Source organism: Pygoscelis adeliae, unplaced genomic scaffold (assembly GCF_000699105.1).
Source record: "Pygoscelis adeliae isolate BGI_AS28 unplaced genomic scaffold, ASM69910v1 Scaffold372, whole genome shotgun sequence".
Classification (NCBI taxonomy): Eukaryota; Metazoa; Chordata; class Aves; order Sphenisciformes; family Spheniscidae; genus Pygoscelis; species Pygoscelis adeliae.
Window position 1 is genome coordinate 2,043,951 of NW_008824357.1, and position 20,907 is coordinate 2,064,857.

Genomic DNA, 20,907 nt, shown 5'->3' on the forward strand with positions numbered 1-20,907 from the left:
CCTCTCTCAGCTTTCTTCCTCTTCTTAATCTTTGCTTTATCTCGTTAGCAGCTGGCGTGACATAGTTTGAGTCAAAGATGATGAGCAGGGTTACTCATAGGGTCATAAACTCCAAAACAAGGAGGTCAAAAGACTTGTGTGAATGCAAGTTGAAAGTCTTTGCCCTCTCTAACATGCCTGGGAGTTCTGCATATCATACCTCACATTCACCAGAGGAAACATCATTGTTTTGTAAGCTGCTGGGTTCTTTAGTCTGTAGCCCAAAGCTTGCCCAAGTGATGTTTTCTCTTTGGAATGAGATCAGGATTTGAAGGGCCTGGAATTTTCTACCAAGCAGCAATGCTGTGGTCAGGTCTCTCCACCAGTCCCACTGGCTTCAGCTATTGCACTGATGGAGCTAAACCACTACAAATTTCCTACTGAGATTTCCAATGGAAGATATTTCAGTTTGCCCTTGAGCTGCTTTTAAAACCAGGCTTTACTCAAAATAGGCCTGGTTTAAGATGATGCACAGAGCTTACGTATTCAATTGCACCTTCCAATGTTGCTTTCCCACGCTAGTCAGTAACAATGGTAATGATTCCCAAATGGATCTGACTGTTTGCAAGCTGATGTGTTTACAGCCAGCATATTAACAGGAGCAAGCGCTGACTTCAGTGTACGTTCATGTGTCAGGGTGTAAGCTGCAGTGGGGTAGGCGCAGCAGTTTTGTTCTGCTTTCCTGTTGCAAGCGTTCAGGGGAAATGCATGCTTTGTGCAGCCTGGTTAACCCATTGCCAAACGTGTGCCATCGCATTTAGATTTCCCTTGCCTTGGAACAGGGAGCTCTGTGTGTTCCCACTGCCAGGGACAGATATAGACCATCTTAAATTCGTCATTTAGAAAGTGTCTTAAAGACCCTTTAGTGCTAAGTTCTCTGGGGCTGCCAAGTGCTGCTAAGATTTAACGTGGAAAGCCAGTAGGTATAAGACAACATCTGACTTCATTTTGATGGGGCTCCAGCTCAGAGGGGTTGTGCGAGTTGACATTTGCTCAAATCTGGCCTTGCTTCCTAAAACCTGACAGGCAGAGAGTTCACACTCTTTTAAAAGCAACATGATAGCCCTCGAGCAGAGTTTATTTTTATTGGACAATGTACATATCTCCATTTCCCAGTTTGGAAATGCTGCAGATAAGTAGTATAGGATGAAATTTTCCATCACCATAAACCACTTGGCTTATATATATATATATATATATGCTCAGACAGAGGGTTTCCTGCCACAGCTCATATTTTGAGGGTTACATCATATCTCTTCCTGTCCCTGAGCCTTTCCATTCCCTGCCCTGTTGGGAAGGGGCAGTGCCTGACCCTTGCTTCTGTAAGACAAGTTGCCGGTCACAGGCTAAGTGAAACGTTTCCGTCTGGGGTGAGTGATGGAAGATCTGCAATAAGAGGATGGGAGACAGGCAGGAAGAGGTTAACTATTCTAACAGGACGGAGGCCGGGGCAGGTCTGAAATCCATCAGTCTGTTGCTAAAGGGCAGAGAAACTCCCATCATTTTTGCTTGCTGTTTTCCGCAGCCACTGCAGCTTTTAGCCTTGGGACTTGTTCAAAGGATTATTTCTTGGAGGGTGATGAATGTGCATAGCAGGACAGCCCTTTCATGGGCTGCTGCCTGGTCAGAATTAGCCTGATACCCTTTAGCTCAGTGGCTGCGTAAACACTGAAGGTTGCTCACCTTTTCAAAGCTAGGGAAGTGGTGTTTGTTCCACGCTGATGTAAGCGTGATGACATTGAATACATTTTACACAGGGGCTTTTCCCCCTTCCTCTTTAAAGCGTGTAGACTAAATACACACAGTGTCTCGTTAATGGAGAGAGCTGGGCTTACGGTTTGATTTTCTTTGTTACTACCTGTTTGCCTTTGGAGGGGAGCATTAGGAGGGGAAAAGGCAGATCCCACTGATATGGCTTCCTCTCCTCCCTCCTGCAGACTCCAGCTCTGTAAGAGTAAGCTGCACACCCTGAAAGGGTTAAAAAAAAAAAAAAGGCAGTAGCTGTGCTTGGAAGCACTGCAAGTGTGTGGCTGAGCGTGGCTTAACCCAGCAATTGTGTGTGAACTAAAGGCTGCCCGCAGCCTGTGTGGATGGTTGGGAACACGAGGCAGTTGATGCTGAACCTGCTTGCTGTGGTCCTCCACTGAGGCATCTGTGCTTGCAGCACGATGGGGCCAAAGTTGTCGTTAAAATAACACCATTGTTTAACTCGGAGTTTGATTTTTTGCTTGCATTCCTTCTTTTTTAGCCACAGCCTGGAGTGAAAGCTCTGTTTTGCATACTCTAATTCACATTAGTGGCTTGATGTACAACTTGGGTCTAACCATGATGGCAGAGCACATTACCCACTTCATTCATAATGGTAACTCTTGTTGGCGTTACAATGTGTCAAGGAAAAGGCTTGCTTTTCCTCAAAGGAAAAAACCCAACATGATTAAACTTTTCAAGTGCTCGAAGCATATCGGAGAACGCAGAAGCTGCTTCCTGACTCCCTGATGGAGTTCGGGAGGGACAGACAGTGAGTGCTATAAATATGTACACTGAACTGTAATAACTCAAGCTTTGTAAAACAAAACAAGTGGAATCTGCTGCTTTAGCCGAAGATCTCTGAGCACATGGGGCCTTGTGCTGTCTGTTTGCCCCAAGTAAGCACTGTATCTGTTCTGCAGGTGTAGCCAGCAAGGGGAAGGGCCAGATTCTAGGAGCTGAGTGGAAGAAAAGAGCTGGGAGCAGAATCTGTGCATCTTGATTGTCCTGAACTGCACTCCTCCTTCCACTAAGATGTCATGGCAAAAGGTGCAAAGAGCAGGATAAAATCCATGCAGAAGTGCAGTACGATTGTTGGTCGTTTCTTGTCTTGCAGTTCACAAGTGTCTGAAAGTGGTCGGGTGGGTAGCGTGGACCTGCTTTAAGGTTCCTTTATACGGTGCCAAAGCCTGCAGTTTAAATGTGTGCCCGGTCTCAAATGTTTTCCTAAGTCTTTGCAGGATGCCAGAAGCTCTGAAATCAAAATGATTTAATGTGTGTTCACAAAACCATGAGCAGGGAATGCAGGACCTGCTTTTTCAAACAGTACATGTAGCCACTTTGTGTTGTCCAAACACAGCACAGGCCCACCTGCGACTGCCTTACTGGGTTGACCAGCAATTTTAAGACCGCAGTAACTAACTCCTACCCTTAATATATTTCTTAAATAAATGTGCGATAGGTATTTTTTTAACCTATCCCCCAAAACATCCTTAACAAAATATTTGTTGTCCACCCTCTTCCTCTGTGTGCACACACGGAGGCTTCAAATAGAATATACTCTAAATATATCAAATTGCTGCAGCCATTACAAGTTCACAAATAGATCTGGTACCTGAGACTAGACCGTAGCTTTGGCCAGACGGTGGGCAGACAAGGTCTAACTAAACATACCAGGCTGTGCTGCTATTTCTGTCCTCCTTTTCCCTTCTGTGTGTATGTGAAATATAAAAATCTCACTTCAAAGCCCAGTGGCTCAAAGGCTCTGGTTATGCCAGGTTAAAAGTGGGTTGAACTATATTGTCCAGGTTCCTTAACCAGCGGGAAGAGGGCATTGCTAAGTCCTGCTCAGGAGCCTTCAGTTAAATTGGGCTCTGTGGATGAGGCCATATAAAATGCTCTTGTATGCTGAGCTGCTGCTGACTGGATGGTGTAAGGAAGGGAGCAGGACAGGGACATTGTTTGTGGCTTGGCACACAGAGAAATCTTCCTCTTATCTAGCTTCTTATCATGCAATGGAGACTCTGTCCGTACTGTGGGGAGTTGCAGCTTAGGTCACCATCTGGGACTTCAGCTCTATGTCTCGACCGTCCAGTTCTCAAGAATGTTTGACAATAAAAGGTTTATTTGCCTGTTTGTTATGACAACAGTGTTTTAATTTCTTTCCCCTTGGTGTAAATGTTTACTTCTCTAAACATAAGCCCATGTGTAACATAAATGCTGATGCTTTGACGCTTTGTGTGTCTAGAAGGGGCCTCAGCATCTCTTTTGGAGCTAACTCCAGACAAATATTAATTAAGCTGCTGTTGGGGTAAGCCACCGTGTTTCTTTAGTGCTATAATTTTAAAGTGTGTGTGATAGTTTCTAACTGCTTGCCTTAATAGTGTCTTTGTGATGGCTTGTGGCATGTCAGGGTGCTGGGTTTGCTGGGCAGAGAGCTGGTGCTTGTCATCTAGTGGGGGGTATGAGCTATGGAGCTGGTAGGGCTGAGAAAGCGCCAAGGCTGGCATTGGTTTGCTGCAGTTCCTTGGGGAACAGGGTTAACCTGTTTGTCTCCTTGCACCGACTCTATCCAGGGCCTGAGTAGCTGACAGCTGTTGTGCTGGATGTGATACCATTTCTCTGTAACACAAGGCAATATTTAACTAGACCTGAGAATAGAGTGTGATCTTGTTCTGTTTTGCAGTGCGGAGGTCAGGTAATAAATCTGGCTAGCTTGCAGCGTCTGATCCAGATTGTCTTTAAAATAGCTCGGTAGAAAGGAAATAGAGAATGTAAAAGCTTTGCTCATCATGAAACCCTCGGGCCATGATGCACACAGAACAGAGCAGCATCCTATCCTAAGCTAAGCCACCCACCCGTGCCAAAGTATCTCCAGGGTTCAGTGCTCCTGCCTTCTCTTGCTCGCTTCTGTCACCAGCGTTTCTTTTTCTCTAGTGCTTTTCATTAGCCTGCTTTGCATTGGCAATCATGAGGCTGCCACTGAAGCGTTTCATGGCTTAGCAAAGGCCTCAGCTTTTGTCATTTATAATCTGTACTGTATTTGCTCCTGGACCCTAATCCTGAATTGCACTCTCATCCCTTACCCTTTTGTACTGCACAAACCCAGAACAAAAAGTGCTTGCAGTCCAATACAGCAGAATGTTCCCAGGGGACTGCTGTCCCCCGTAAGCAACCCGTCTTTGTCCTGCAGCATCTATTTCACCATGTTTGTGTAACAGCTGGGACTTTGTTAGTGACTCAGAGGCACAGCTCCAGATGTTTAAATCAAAACAGATTCCACCCATTCCTATGTATGTGAAGAGATAGCTTTCTAAAAAGTCATCTTCAAGGGAAAAGGCTTGGTAGCTGAGATTTCAGTGGAAGTAAGTGAAGGGTTTAAATGCAGGAGAGAAGATGCCTCTGGGATGAACGAAGTCTATGTGGAAAGATTTCGTGTTATGTTCTTAATTGAAAAAAAAAAAAATCAATTAATTTCATAGCCAAGTTGCAGCCTTAATGTCTCGGTGTTTGGGAAGCCCAAGAAATCCTGGAGCCCCATTGTAAATGAAAAATGATGATATGAATAGGTTTCTGCATCTGAGGGGTAGTGGGATAGGTCAGGCATAAGGAAGGAGGAAAGAGCAGTTCGAGTGGATCACAGGGAATCTTAAAGCAGAAGAGCAATGAAGACGGACTAGCCAGAGACAGACGTAGCATACAAGCCCCTTGCATTTCTTAAATCAAGGATTTGTGGTAAGAAGTGCACCTTTGCCTAAGCTGTCTGCTTGTACAATCACCTGGTGACCAGATAGCTGCCAGAGCCAGTCCTGAATACCTCCACTCTCTTGCTCTGTCATCCCTAGCATTGCTCATGGTGATGGTTTAAAAAAAAAAAAAAAAAAAAAGTGAAATACACAGAAGCAAAATTTCATTATTGTTCCCTTTCTGCCTGCATTTGAGTAGTTTCTCTGGCCGTAGGGGAGACACATACAGCCGTAGCTGTTCAGACCCGCCTGCCTCATGCAGTTCTCTAGCTGGTTTCTTAGTGTCATCGCTGAGTGCGTGGGCATGTGTTTAAAGTGAGCGTTGAGATGCTTTTCTGAAAAGCCCCTCTGAAATCCCAGCTGCTGTGGCTTGCTTTCAGCCAGGAGCCAGTGATTCGGAACCAGGGTAGCGACTGCAGTCTGCGAAGTAGCAGTCGGGTTTTGAGGAACGGGATCTCCTCCCTGTATTGATTACTGTGCATCCTCAGGGCTGTTGCAAGAAGAAGGGCTATCGCTGGGCTCGGGCAGTGGAGGAGGACACAAGCATGCTGTCCTGGGCATAGTTCTTCTGCCAACACAAAACAGATGGCAAAAGGTGAAAGAAAATGTTATGAAAGTTGTGTCGGTTTTTGCAATCAGATCCGAAGCCACAGGGAAGCATTTGGTTTGGAGTGTGGAAACAAAAGCAGCTGAGGCTCATGTGAAAACTCTGAGCCAGGAATCCTTTTGTGAAAGCTCAAAAACAAACCCCTTTCTTTTCGCTGTCTCTGGGCAGGCCCCGGCTTTCTGAAGCTGAGAGTCGTTGGTTTCATAACAGAGCGTGGCATGTGGGTTTGCGGTGCGCTTTTGTGTCCGGGACTGGAGAGGAGTAGCAGTGTGGGTCTTGGACGTGGCTCTTGGCGAGGAAAGGAGTGGGGTGGAGGGTAATATGGCCCAACCCAAAATAGTTTGACACTTCCCCCCCCCTTTGTACTGATTTGTATTGTAGTAATGCTGGAAGTCTCAACCAAAATCACATCTTTGCTTTGGGCAAATACAAATGTGAAGCTCTTGCTGCAGAGGCTTTGCGATTCAGAGCAGGTGAGATGAGCTTAGCGTTGTCTTCCCTTTCCAGAAGGGGTGAGGAAGCGTGAGCAAGAGGCCAGAGGTAACAGCAAGGAGGTGAAGAAGTGAGTTTGTGTGGCTGAAATCACACAGGAGATCTGTGGCAGAACTGAGCAGGATCTCTTCAGCCTCAGACCACAGTTATTTTAGCTTCGGTCTGATTTTTATATCACTATACGCAGTCAAGTGGCTCCAGTGAAAAGCAGGTTGATGTGGAAGCCAGAGCATTGAATCTAGGAATAGATGTACTACACTTCCTCCCCCTGCCCTCCATACCCCGCTTTATCTTGCTTGCTGTTTCTTCACACCTTTCAAGGCTAAGGAGGCTTAACCCAAGCAGGAGAAAAATGCCTTAGGATTTCCTATTGCTTGTGTGCTTACTCCCTTAATGGAGTTCATCTGTGCCAGAATGGATGTCTTTGATGAAAGCGAAGCTGTGGCTTGACAAATGAGGCCAGTACTGATGGAGCAGACCCGCAAACTTCATGCACGGGGTCAGCAATGCAAGACACGCCATCCTCTGAACTAGCAGCGTTCTGGAGAGCAGAAAGAAAGGCAAGAGCTGATTCAACCTCAAGTATGTGGGTGGGATTGTTTCATAAGCAAAGGAGAGGTTGGCGATCCAGGTCTGAATTATGCTAGTAGCTGAATTCTAAGACTTGGAGTTTAGGAGGAAAATAAAAAAGGAAAACGGCTGGCACATACATCTCCACAGCTGTTGGCCTAAATAAGTGGAAATTTCGCAAGGCTAGCTGAGAAGGGGAGGACTGTCATGCACGAGCCATGAGAGTTAACTCTTTCTGGGCTTGGTCTCTCCTCTTGCTTTGTGGGTAGAAATCCTCAGCAGGATTTTTCCCTTGTATTGAGGAAGCTGAACTGTGGGTTTGTGCATGGTTTTCTCCCTCCCTGCTTTGTGTTCCTCAGCCTTAGACTGAGCAAGCCATGTCCCATTGGCTTTGGGGCTTGAGTCTCTATTTTTCCTTCCTATAATGTGGGGTGCAGCCAACCCAGTTTTATTTCCTAGAGGTAGCATTGCTCTTTGAACGGCTGCTTGGCCCCTGAAATATTGTTGAAGGCTCTACGTTATGGTTGATACCTGAGGTGGGAGCTTGGCAGATGCACATTCAGCTTCTGAGTTGGTTGCAGATACCTGCTTTGGGATCCTCAGATATCCTTCAGAGGATTTACCAGGTCTACCTTGTAGCTTCAGTGTGTGGCTACACTGTGAGAATAAGTAGAGCTTTCAGAGATGAGGTTTCCTTGTTGATATGACAGCTTGTTGTAGGTGTTTCTCCACGTGTACATAAAGCACGGAGAGGGTGATTTTAAAAAGTCTGCTCTAGCTATCAAGTGTTGTTTGCTTCTGATTTTTATGTGGAGTCTGTTTTCACCATTAGCCCAGCTGCTCTACACGTTGGTGTTGGAAGATAAAATATAAGTCTGCCGGTATTTGCATTATTGAATACTCCCAGTGGAACAAAAACTCTGTAATGAAAGGAAACCATTCAAATCTGTAAAGAGTTATCGGGAGAAAGCTCTTAGCAGTCCTTTCTTCCTGAGAAACCTACAGTATACTTATTTTGATCCTTTGTTCTTTAATCTTCCAATTTAAAGCTGAAGTCTACAGCATGTTGAATTCTTCTCAGATGTTTTGCTGTTTGTTCAGACTCAGTGCAAACCCTCGAGTTGCTATATCAATAATTCTCCGCTCTAAACCTACTCTCTGTGAGTGGAAAGGGGAATGGACGTGGATTGGTTTTGCTCTCAGGCAGATCATGAAAATGTCATTGCGTGCCGGTCTGCTATAGCTATCTGAAGATTGAAATACCCTCGAGGGAATGAAATGATGGCTTATTTCTTGCTAGTTTGCTCACTTTTTTTTTCCCCTTCTTTGGCAAATACAGGCAAAAAACCATGACAAAAGAGTTGGATTCACTAAAACAGAGTCCCAAGTGAGAGCAGGATTTCTTTTTGTGTGTATGTCAGCATCTCTGGGGGAAGAGAGACGTGTCGTGGGACCTTTGTACTGGAGCCTGCAGTGCCTGAGGTATCATGCTGGCTCTGACAGTGTTTTTTCAAGTCCACGAGTGAGCCGTTCGAGTTTGCACCTTATTTTTCAGCTCTGTGAAATGACCAGCAAGGACAACCCAGTCCAGTCAGTCAGTGGAAAAGACATGCCCAAACACACAGCCTGGAAGTAGGAAATGCAGGCATCTCGAGTCCTAGACTGGGTCACGGGTACCGCACTAGGTCAGGGCACCCCAGGATCCTTTACGGGGACCCCAGCATCCCCACCCCTGCAGTGGTCAGAGCTCTGTTGGAAACAGATGTAGTAACTTGTTTTTATTTGCTAAGCTGCTGAACTAATTGCAAAAATAACAGGCAAATCATAAGGTACATAACAGCATTCCCAAGCTTTCCTTTTTTCAAGAGTTTTTATTTTTTGAAACTTTGTGACTTCTCTCTCCCCTTCCCTGGCTCGGTGGGCCGGTTACTTTCTTTGCCTGTTGCTCTGATATCATAAATCTCGGTAAGGGATTCTCGAATCCACCCAGGGTTTTTGAACGTTAAAATATACCCTCTGGCTTGGAAAGTCTGTGAGAATACAAATGCTTGGAAGCTGCAGGAATACAGCAGGGAAGAATTGCTGCATGTTGCCCTGTTCAGATGCTCTTTCCTCGGCATCTGATATTGGCAGCTGTCAGAGACAGGCTGGATGTCTATGTTTTTGTGCAACACAGCTCCTGCTAGGCTGGTGGGGTGCGAAGGAGGAAAAAAAAAAACCCAAATGTGCTTGATCAGAATGTGAGTGCTTTAGTGCTAGAGGTTTAGCTGATGTTCCCTGCTGTCGGAGCGATCCTCATGGGGAGGTTGGAGTTGGGGCCTCAGGACACTTGGATGCAATTTCCTGCCCTTGTGGTCTTCGGAGAAGCAGTTTGCTCTCTGCGCCTTATTTCTCAATCTGCAAAAGGAGGCTGAGAATCATTGCTTTCGCTCGTCCCTTGAGTGCTCTGTTTAACCTTGGAGGCTTTTCAGATTTGTCACCACCTTCCATCTCCGTGAAGACCTCTGATGGCGCAGTGGTGAGAATAGTGATGTATTAACGATGACTAATAGGTGCAACGTGGGAACGGTGATTCTGCCGCTTTGTGGTGGAAGCATCAGGCAGATGTTTAACATCTGGAACGGCACTCTGCATGATTCAAATGGGGCTAGCAACTGCTGTCGTGCAGCTTTCTCACAAAACACAGGCATCTTGAACATGGTTCCTGAATGTGAAATCACACTTTGTTCCGAATGCTCCTCCTCTCCGTCGTGCCGAGGACCGGCTGCGGCCTCCGGCCTGTCTAAATTCAAGCAAAATGGAAGTGGCTGTCAAGTGAAAACCACGGGTGGGTTTTAGCACGTTGCTGATGTCAGGTCTAGTCAGGGAAAATGTTCCATTTCAGTTACTTTAATATGCAGTAGGGCTGATACTGACGTAACTACCTGTAGCAAACATACTTAGGGCTTTATATAGGGTGGATATATCCTGCAGTCACAGATGGAAAAACTCACTTAGGCTGTCTCACCCACTTTCTCAGCTGTCAATGCAAATTTCCTCCTTAGTTACTATCTTTTCATGTGCTTTTCCAGTGCAATTTTAAGCCTTGGCTTTCTGTCCCTTGGGTTAACCCTTTTAATAGGCTTTTATTAAAAATGCTTTTAGATCTTCAGCAGTCAAAGCTATTTCCAAATGGATTTAAGGCTTTGATTACCTCTTGTTTCTTGGTGAAGAAACTACTAAGGCAAGGTAGAGGGAGCAGAGAAACAAGGTGCTCTCTCAGGCAGCACTGGCCTGTAGCTCCAGGTAAACATGCTTTCTCCATCAAGTGAAGAGCTGGAAACATTTCATAAACTGCACCAGGGGAAAAGTGAGTTGCAGGCTTTGGAAACCAGCCTGGGGAGGCCTTCAATGCACAGAGGCTCTGCTGCTTTTCTGACAGCACGTAGTCAAAAGCTATGCAATATTTCAAGAGAGTCTGCCAAATTCAGGAGAAACTCTTTGTATTGCAAATGGACTTCCCAGGCTACACAGGAGGTGTACAAGTTTGCTCTTGCATCAGACCCTTTGAGTACCTTAAAATGTCTCAGATGTAACAAACTTGGGTATTGTTGTGGTTTTTTTTTTTTCTTCTTGAGGGCTACAAGAGCTTTCAAAGCCTAAGCCCAAACTGTGAACCCTGTATGAGTAACACTATCCTACTGGGTAAATCACAAGGTCCTATTTTCCAGGGTCACTGGGGGTTGCTCATGGATGCTCCAGCCAAGCAGCTGGAGGACTGAATCCCTGCAGCTGAAGGTGAAAGGAGGAATCAGTGATCTGGTTTGCTGTAAAACTGGGAGGCAAATGTAGACAATAAAAAAAAGGGGGGGGGGGGGGGCCTTAAGTGACTTGCCCAAGGTAATGTGGGCAGAGCAGTAGCAGAGCTGTGGATGAGGAGGAGGTGCCTGCCCCTTTCCCTGCCCCAGCAGGCTCCTTCTCTCATTTGGTTTCCATTTGCCCAGGGTCTGGTAGTTGCATCAGTGTCAGTGAAGCATCTGGACAATGGATGCACCACGTGTAATTTGTGGGACTCTGCATGTCCTACTGTGATCTCCCTTGACTTCAGTACCTCTGTGTGCCGCTGATCGGTAAGCAGAGGCCCGTGTCTCTTTAAAGCTCTGGGCATTTTTCTTTTCCAAGTGATTGAATTTGAGCTAGGGGAGGGGAGGATTCCTCAGTTCTGATGTAACTGTTAGCAGAACCACGTGGTTTTATACATTTTTGACAAGAAAAGCTCTCCTGGAAGCAAGTTATAAAATTTTCAGTAGCTCTTTTGTAATTGCTTGCCACAGCGGATATTTTCCAGTCAGCCTTTGCTTTGGGTCCCTGCAAGGTTTGTTTGTGCAGTGTCCTCACGTAGGCTCCAAATGTGAAATCCATTCAACCTTCGTGACTCATTTGCTGTCCCAAGTAACGCTTCAGCTGGAGGAGGAACCCAGCTTGGGGAAGCGGTGAAATGCCAGTGTCAGCACATCGGGATCCCAGCTTTCTCAGTGCCTGCCTAGGCCAGGTGGGGAAGGAATGCCCAGGGGCTTGGTGAGAGCCCCCAACATCTTGCCCTGCCCGGGCTCCCACTTCCCTGCACCCTGCCAGTGTTAAGGTGGCCCTAGCAAAGCTGAGCTCGGTTCACTTCCATAGTAGCTGTGACTAAATTAAGGTCACTGTGCTTCTGAAACAAGCACTTCAATGACTTTAAGTAAGAAAGGAGATTTGTTACATAGCCATTTGTAAAATAGTGCTTTTTTTTTTTTTTTAATGAGAAAAAGCATCCTCTTTTGCAGGACGGAGGATGGATTTGCACCAGGTGGAAAGGTTTGTTTGCTTCCGTGTTGTGTCTTCTCCTTTAGGAAAAGCTCTTCCTTTCTGCCTCCCTCTGTTCAGCCTTAACCCTGAACAGAACTGGTTTTTGTTCCCCACCTCAAAGCTACACAACCAGTTTCCTTGCAAGCCAGCATCATTCGTGTTTCTTTTATGCTTACAGAACATGAACATCCAGGTGGAGGACATAAGGATCCGTGCCATCCTCGCCACCTACCGCAAGCGGGTGCCTGTCACGGAGGGTTATGTGGAGGTGAAAGACGAAGGGACTTGGAAGCAGATCTGCGACAAGCACTGGACCATGAAAAATTCCCGAGTTGTCTGTGGCATGTTTGGATTTCCGAGCGAGAGGAAATACAACACCAACGTCTACAAGTAAGAGCAGAGCTTTGTATGAGACACAAGCATGTTTCTTTGAACACTTGGGGCCTTGTTCAAAAATGCAAATTGTCAAATGACACTGGAGACCTTGAGGTAGAAAAACCTCCAACTGCTTCATTCCTTCAGATCAGATTTTCCTTCTGTGTAAATATTTGAAATGTCAAGCATTTCCTTGTGCAGACAGGGGAGTCGTTTGATCCTCACTGTTCTGGCTGAAGACCTCGTGTATTATCAGTTGTAGTATTTGATAGGTCCAAAATAGGAGATGTGGACAGGTCGGCCCAAGAAATCTCCCCCCTCACCCCCAGCTATAGGACAGCCATTTCCTCACCAGTGATAGGTTCTGTGTTGTGTGCAGGGGATGGATGGATGGATGTTAACAAACTGATCACGTCTCCCAGTAAACCCATCAGCCACAAGAAAGTCTAAGCCCTTACCCTATCTCTCTGCAGAAAGCCAGCTGTAGGATCAGATCTGGTATCTTCTGAAAGCTCCAGCGGGGTAATCTTGGAATAAAACAGGCCTTTGTTGTGCTTCGTTGCCCAGGTTCCTTCTTCCCGCTACTGCATGCAATTCCTGGTCTCACACCTCTCATGACGTGTTTACCAGCTGCTCTGGCTCTCACGGAGGCTCACCAACCACGGTTCGTGGGTATCCAGCTGCTAAATCACCCACAAAGGAGCAGTCTGCCCAGGGGAATATTTCCCAGTAAACCTCCCGCTGTTGTTAATCCCAGTTCAGCTCCTTTGGCACTGACAATTCATGAGGGTCCCAGGCTGGAAGAGCTGCCAGCCATCTCCAACTGTATTACTCGCTCTGTCCGTTAAAGCCTGCTCTGAGCTGAGTTGAGTGCTGAGCTAAAAATGTCAGTAGTGCATCCATGGTACTCCTCCCAACGTTGCTTCTGCCTGTGCATCTGAGACGGTGCTTGTGGAAGGATGCAGTCTGGGGCAGTTGTGATTTCAGTGCTGCTTTTTCTTCCTATAATTGTAGATTGCTTTAAAATGAGGGAAGAATATAGTGATCCATAGGGAGAATGTTGAGTATTTCAGAGCTGCAGGCTGATCAGTTCAGGCTGTGTTACCTGTTTCTTGAAAGCCAGGTCTTTTTTGTTGTCATTGCTTCAGCTTGCATTTTGTCACCAGCCTTCATCATAGGCTTGCTTCTTCCTACACTGTTCCCTAGAAATAACACCCTAAAGCAGATGCAAAATAGTTTAAGTGAAATTCTGTCTCATTTCTTTCCTACACTGTGACCTATGGAGTGGGAAAGTGTCAACTGGTTAGGGGAGGACTGGATTCTCCAGGCAGGAGTTGTGGTTTTCCTGCCTGCTCCTTTTGGCCTCTGCAATTTCTATTTCCGAAAGCTCCCTCTGGAACTGCCTGGCCACGTTTCATTTCATTTCTTTCATTAGCAAGATCGTGATCAATTGAAGAGGTCCTTGGGTTGGAATAGCGTAAAGCCACATAGCAGCACAAAGAATATAAAATAAATAACCCAACTGGAATTCTGTTTTCAGGCTTCCCAGGGAGATGAGCAGTGAATTAATAATTGCTACCAGGCGGTCTCATGTTTTGCCCTGGACACCAGTTAAAGGAGCGTTTGCTCCCATCAGTGCAGCATGTCTCCCTCAAACTCAGCTCTGAGATTCCCATCCCCTGCATCAGAGCAGGAAGGCAGAATAAATTACCTCTAGTAAGATAAAGTAGATTTTTCCTGCTTCTCAGCTGTGGTGTTTCCAAGAAAAGCATTAACTTTAGCAGCTGGAGTCATCGGCCTTAAATAGAAGGGTGCTTGGTAATTGTCCTGTCTCTTGCAATAGTACACGTAGAGATGGAAAAACTGAGGCACGGTTGTTCAGCATAATATTCAGCAATGTTGAAAATCCCATTCACCGGAGCTGGAGTCATGAATATGCAGTGCTTACAAATAACAGGCTTGGAGATCTCTGCTACCAAGCCAGACAGATTGCTTAAGTAGCCTCAGTGCCCTGATACCTCCCTCACCTTTGCTCATATTTGGCAAGCAGTAACGGCCTGCTGGGCTCCTGCACCCCAGAAAGGTATTTTAGAAAATATACTGAATTATCCCAGGATGGAAGAAGATGGGATGTCGTTTTATTGGAGGGAAGAGACTTGTAAAACTTTGTCAGCTGGACGGTTTTGTTTGGTTAGCATAAGTCATAGTTTAACCCCAGCCAGCAACTAAGCCCCACACAGCCGCTCATTCACTCCACCCCGGTGGGATGGGGGAGAGAATTGCAAGAGTAAAAGTGAGAAAACTCGTGGATTGAGATAAAGGCAGTTGAACAGGTAAAGCAAAAGCCGCACGCACAAGCAAAGCAAAACAAGGAATTCGTTTACTCCTTCCCATCGGCAGGCAGGTGTTCAGCCATCTCCAGGAAAGCAGGGCTCCATCACGCGTCACGGTGACTTGGGAAGACAAATACTATCGCTCCGAATGTCCCCCCCTTCCTCCTTTCTCTCCCAGCTTTATATGCTGAGCATGACATCGTATGGTGTGGAATATCCCTGGGGTCAGCTGTCCTGGCTGTGTCCCCTCCCAGCTTCTTGTGCACCCCCCGCCTGCTCGCTGGTGGGGTGGGGTGAGAGGCAGAAAAGGCCTTGACTGTGTGTCAGCACTGCTCAGCAGTAACGAAAACATCCCTGTGTTATCAACACTGTTTCCAGCACAAATCCAGCACACAGCCCCGTACCAGCTACTGGGAAGAAAATTAACTCTACCCCAGCCAAAACCAGCACAGCATAGTTTAAAAAGCTGTGTTCGTTCTTGGGGCGTTTGCCTTTGTGCTTTGTGTTACTGGCAGATGCATCAGGTACAACCAGCTGGTGAGGGAAACCTCCCAGTTCTGGGCTGGGAACCTCACGAGTGATTTTTGCTTCTCGATCAAGGTACTGGAATGATGACTGCTGTAATCTGCTCGCCTGGGCCATGAGAGCCCTGCTCTCTGCTTTGTCCCACACACTTTCTGGTCATATACTGTCTTGGAGAGGGAAGAGTTCATCTCTGGCTGATCACTCGAACTAAACCCTCTCTCCATGTGAGTGTGAAGCCTCAGAAACGTTCTTCTCATTTCTCGGGCTTTGCTCTCCCTGATTCGTAAATACCATTCTCCCAAGAGCAGATAAGCCGGGAGGCGGGCTGGAATCGAGTCTCTGCTGGCCAGGGCTGCGAATGCCCCCTTCCCACATCCTCGCCAGTCCCACTCCCCACAAGCTGTATGCTGAGCTAGCTGATACTCTGCTCTGCTTCTGCACAATGGTGGGAGGTGAAATGATTTGCAGATGGATCTTGCTTGAAAGAAAACAACTTAGTTCATTGTTGTCCTGGTGCCAGGGTTTTATTCCTGAATGTAACTTAGACTCTGCAGTCGACAGCACGATTTATGTTAGGAAACGAAACAAATCTCAATGTTGTTTCTATGTTCTTGTTCATTCTTCAAAGTGATTTTTATATAAGCACCACTTGTTAACTCCTCCTCCCAACTCCTGCTCTGGTTGAGAAAGCAGAGTAGAATTAAACGTGTTTTGCTGACTGGGAGAGTAGAAGTTTGTGACCAGAGATGCCTAAGGCAGAGAGATGGACCTGATGCCTTCTTAAGGCCTTACGGCTTTGTGATTTGTCAAAGAATTGGATGGAGGAGCTCAGCAGTTCCAGGATGCTTCATTCAATGTCAGTCCAAACAGCATCTCCCAGTTTAACCAGCCTGCTCGTAGCATTATAAATCTGGTCAGATGTGTAGGGCAGTTAATCACTTCTATGCTTGTAGTAGAAATCAGAATGGTTTGGTTTTCCCTAGCAAAGCCAGGATCTTAAGGGCTTTGGCAGAAGGTGGCAGGTCTGCCTTCTCTACTGCCTCCCTGAGGCTGAAGACAGCAAACTTGTTAACTTCAGTAAATGTTTGAAGAATTTCTCACAGGCAGAAACTTTATGCTCGCACCCCTGAAGAGGAGTTCACCAGCTTCTGTTCAGTGTGTTATGGGTGAATTTTCCCAGCATGTATGTGTGTAAGGATTTGTTTTCTGCTCTCCCCGAACCCTCTCAAATGCATTCTTACATAGCAAGGTTGCTTTAGCTAAACCCTGAGCCACTTCCCACAGCCCTTGGGCTTAACCTGTGTCTTTGTTTAAAGCTTGTGTGGTGAAGGTCCATCTCTCCTGAGCAGTCGAAATGGTTTGGGCTCCAACTTGACCTAGAATTGGCTAAACTCTCACAGCGTGACTGTTCACCCACACCTCTGATCTGAGCAGCATTGCTCTTGGCTTATACCAAGGCCGATGAGAGGTGGGTTGCAGCCTTTCTATGTTTAAAAAGAAAATAACAAGAATGCCCTGAGTTTCTGTCTGTAAAGATCATCTGTATTCTACTTCTTTTTTTCTCTATATTCGGTCTGGGGAAATGAGGTGGGGCTTTCTCCGGCTATTTCTTCCCAGCCTACCAAGGGCTGTTAATACCAACCAGATGTTAATGCCTCATGAAATTTCCAGGATGAGGTCATTGTTTGCTATTATAAGGCATCCCCGTAATTACTTCTCTAAGACAGGCTGTGTTTCTTGTCTGCTTTGGAGTTCGTGGAGCTCTCTGCACACGTCTGTGGAGGGCCCTCAGTGAAAATACTCCTTCAGGTTCTCACTTCCATACTAGGCACGCAGACTGAAAGAGCTGGCTCGTGCTATGAGAGTGTGAAGTTAACATCGCTGAACGCAGGCGCCTCCAGATGCTTTCCGGTGTGTAACGCGTGCCTGAATCTGCCCCGTCGCTCTGCAGTCCGAGAGGGCAGTTAATGTTCAGGTGGGACCTCGGTGCTCAGCTCCAGCAGTCCAAGGGCAGAGGCTTTCACGGCTTTTTGGTAGGCGTGTAGTATCCTGGGTAGTTTAATTAAAAGGAATAAAAATCTACAAGGTTTGGTCCAAATTGAACCAGATATTTTAGCTGAGAAGCGGCTGGCGCTTTCTTTCTGCCTCTACCCTCCCTGTTTTTACTTATTTTTTATTTTTAAAATTTTTATTCCCCTTTCCTATTTCCCATTCATTTTCTGTTGATTCAGGGTCCCTGACAGCTCTGGTTTGACAGCTAGTGTTTTACCCACGAGACAGGCAGGTTGCCTGTCGCTGATCCATGGGATAGATCTCAGCCCTGCCCCATCTTCTGTCCTTTCCAGCGCAGCATTTACTCCCCATCACGTGATGCAATTGCATCTCTATCTCCAGCCCGGCCGTATTTGGCCCTACCCTCAACCCAGAGAAATTTGGTTCCAGAAAGGATTAGTCAGTGGCCGTGAGCCATATGAGCCTAGACAACTGCTGAGCTTGTCAGCAAAGCTTAGCAAGCGGAAGGGGAGAAGATAATTCTCTCAAGCACCTGAAATGGTGCAAATTAGCCCACACGGGACCACCAAAGGGCATCAGTTGGGAAAACCTTGACCTGTCCAGTTTAGTTTCAAACCAACAACCTACGAAAGGCTCTTTGTCCCTTTACTAGATCCTGTTCAGGCTCTCTGTCCTGCAGGGACGTGCTACAGTTAATCAGAATTGGTGCTCTTTCTCCCAGCAAGTTCCATCCACCTTGCTGTGCCATTTATCACAGCTAATCCTTGGATCGCCGGGACTGCATGGCAGCTAGTTCTGGAATACGGGGCAGCACTGGGATCTCGCAAAGCCACGTCAGGATCACAGCAGGGCGTTGGCTCCTCTGTGCCTTGACTGTTTGGGTTTTTTACTTCTAACATCTCCCATTTGGTAATGATCTGACCCATATTTCTGTTCCATTGACTATTTTAGCTCTGATAGAGTTGTCCGACAGCCTTGTAATGCAGTTAGGATGAAGCTGGATTACTTTCTCTTCTCATTTATCACACATGCCCCTTCCCCCCCTTAGGAGTCCCTGGAGCAGCTCCAGGCAAGCGCTGCAGTTTGGGAGCAAGAAGCAGAAACTGCTGCCAATCTCCTCTGCTGTGAACATATCATCAAGAGAATTGCTCTTGCTCTCGGAAATTGCTTTCAGGCTCGCAGTTGTTAACACTGCAGCTTTGAGAGAAGCCGGAGAGCTGTGGCTAGTCTGCCATCTTCTCACAGCTGATAGGTGGTGGCCAGCAAAGAGAACAGCTCATTTATGGGAGAGGTCTTTTGGGGATCTCTCCAGTCCAAACTCACCAGCGTTATTTGCAGAGGCCCTGTTTGTACGCTGCCTTTTGATTTAACTGATCTCTGACCCCTACATAATGTAGGGATCTCTACTACGTGTCTCTTCTTTGAGGGCATAATTGTTGCTCTAGCTGCACTGTTGATTCATACTCTGATCTTTAGCTTAAGGAGATGACCTATTTATTCCCAAGTGACACCTTAACAGAGAATCATTGTGTGTATGAATGGATCAGCTTTCAAATAATGCTGTTCAATCCTCGTTTTATTTCAAGGTGTTTTTTCCCAAATGTAGCTACATCAGCACAGTTTTTATGGATTCCTAACTTTTATTTTCCTGTTCTCTTTTATTCCTTTAAGGATGTTTGCCAGCAGAAGGAAGCAGCATTACTGGGCGTACTCAATGGACTGCAGTGGGAACGAGGCTCATATCTCCAGCTGCAAACTGGGCAATCACCTCAATGTGAATGCAGAGAAGAACATGACCTGTGAGAATGGGATGCCTGCAGTAGTCAGCTGTGTCCCCGGACGTGCCTTTGCCCCCAGCAGCCACAGTGGCTTCCGAAAAGCCTTCAGGCAGGAGGTGAGCAGGGAGTGAATGCAACCTGTCAAGTAGGAGAAGTCTGGGGGTGTAACTATTGGCCATCAGTTATCAGCTGTAGGGCCCGAACGTGTGTATGCCCATAGCCACAAACCAGCCTGTTGTGCAAATGTCCCCTCTTTGTACTCCTTTCTCACTACAAGCCCAGCTGAGTTTCTATCCTCGCAAAGACGTGGTACCTTGCCTCCGTCTACAGCCTCAGAAGGGTGGGAGACTGGCTCGCCGCTGCAGCTGGCAAGGCTGTGAGCAAGTAGTAAGAAAATACATTTGTCACGTTTCTGTTTGAGCTGTTCTGTTCAAGCCAACTGAATGCATGCCCAGTTGCTGCCGGGCTTTGCTGTTTCACAGTCACTTGAATACTGCTGGGTTGTTTCTCCCGTAGAAGTACAAGGGAAATAAGCTGGCATTTCCCCTGCCCCTGTAGCTTCTGCAAAGAAATGCCCTGAGAGACTGGGAAAACATGGCCTACAGGAAAGGTTGAAAAAGCTGTGTTTGTTTAGTCTAGCGAGGAGAGGGCTGAGTGTAGCATAAAAATTCTAAGATATGCAAAAGGCTGTTACAAAAACCACCCTAGAGTCAGTTATTCTCAGTGTCAGTGGGGTGACCGAATGTGAAAGGATAGCTTAACTGGCAGCAAATGTGGTTTAGATTGATGCTAATGGAAGTTTTCCAGCCATAAGGTACGTGCGGCCTTAGGATACAGCGGCGATCTCAGGGTCTGGGGGTCCTTAATGCTGCGTTAGAGGGTGTTTTTTTGCAGGGTGCGTTAGGTGCTTTGGATCCAGCCTATAGCCCTTGGCTGTAGCCTGCACCCCCCAGCCATACACCTCTGCGACTTTAGGAGTGGGCTTTCTCTTGGCACCTGAAAAGACCCCAGACCACACCTCCAGCCGCTGCTGTAGTGGGAGTAGCGCAGCCCTGTCCGTGGTTCGCTTGCCTGGAGTCCAGGCACTTCTCTGCACGAGAGCTTGCAGGATCTAGGCCTCAAAGGTGAAAGGTCTTGTAAATCATTACTGATCTTCTGAGCCACGCGCGCTGCCAAGTAATTCCTTAAGCCTTTGTGTAGGCTTTGGATGTCCTTCGTGTGACCCCAGCCTGGAGAACTGTATATGCTTCCAGTTTTAAAAGTTAAAGGGTTTTCTTTTTTGCTCTCAGACTCTGTACAAATCCCGTGGTGTTCCCGTACCTAAGACTCAGCTCCCACCGCAACAACGCTTCTCTCAGGTGCAATAGCTGGCAGGTGTCTCTGCTTGGTACTGGGGAAAGACGTAAGCGATGTATAGTTGGTGACTAATAGAAATGTAAGAAGAATAGAAATTAATGGAACTGGACCTGCCACTCAGCTGTGTATTTCTGACTGCGATCTGCCAGATCACTTATTCCACTAGTCCTAACTGCAGCAGACAGATAGGTTTTACGTGGCTCGAGTTCCACGTTGGTCTCCTCGGTTAACCCAGGACCCCTGCCTGGAGATCTGTACAGCAACTGAATCCATCTAGTGGCTGAACCACAGGCAGCAAGTGGATGAGAGCAGTGTGCTAGCTGGCTCGGTGCGATTCCCAAGCCTCTCCTATGAGGTTCCCAAGAGATATGGTACGACAACTGGGTTTGTTGCACGTCCAGCCACTCCTGCGTGCAGCAGCACTCTTCTGCTGCAGAACTGCTTGTGTGAAAAAGTCTCCTAAATCCAAGCACTAAAACTGCAGAGCACCAAGATGTCTCTTT

General features: G+C 46.7%; 1 protein-coding gene across 1 annotated transcript in view; it reads left to right on the forward strand.

Moving 5' to 3' along the window:
* LOXL2 (lysyl oxidase-like 2) overlaps positions 1-20,907 on the forward strand; it is a 53,981-nt gene that overhangs the window by 15,927 nt on the left and 17,147 nt on the right. The window contains exons 4-5 of the mRNA XM_009319543.1: positions 12,203-12,414; positions 18,942-19,164. Coding sequence (XP_009317818.1) covers positions 12,203-12,414; positions 18,942-19,164 — 435 coding nt within the window. The remainder of the gene's footprint in view (positions 1-12,202; positions 12,415-18,941; positions 19,165-20,907) is intronic.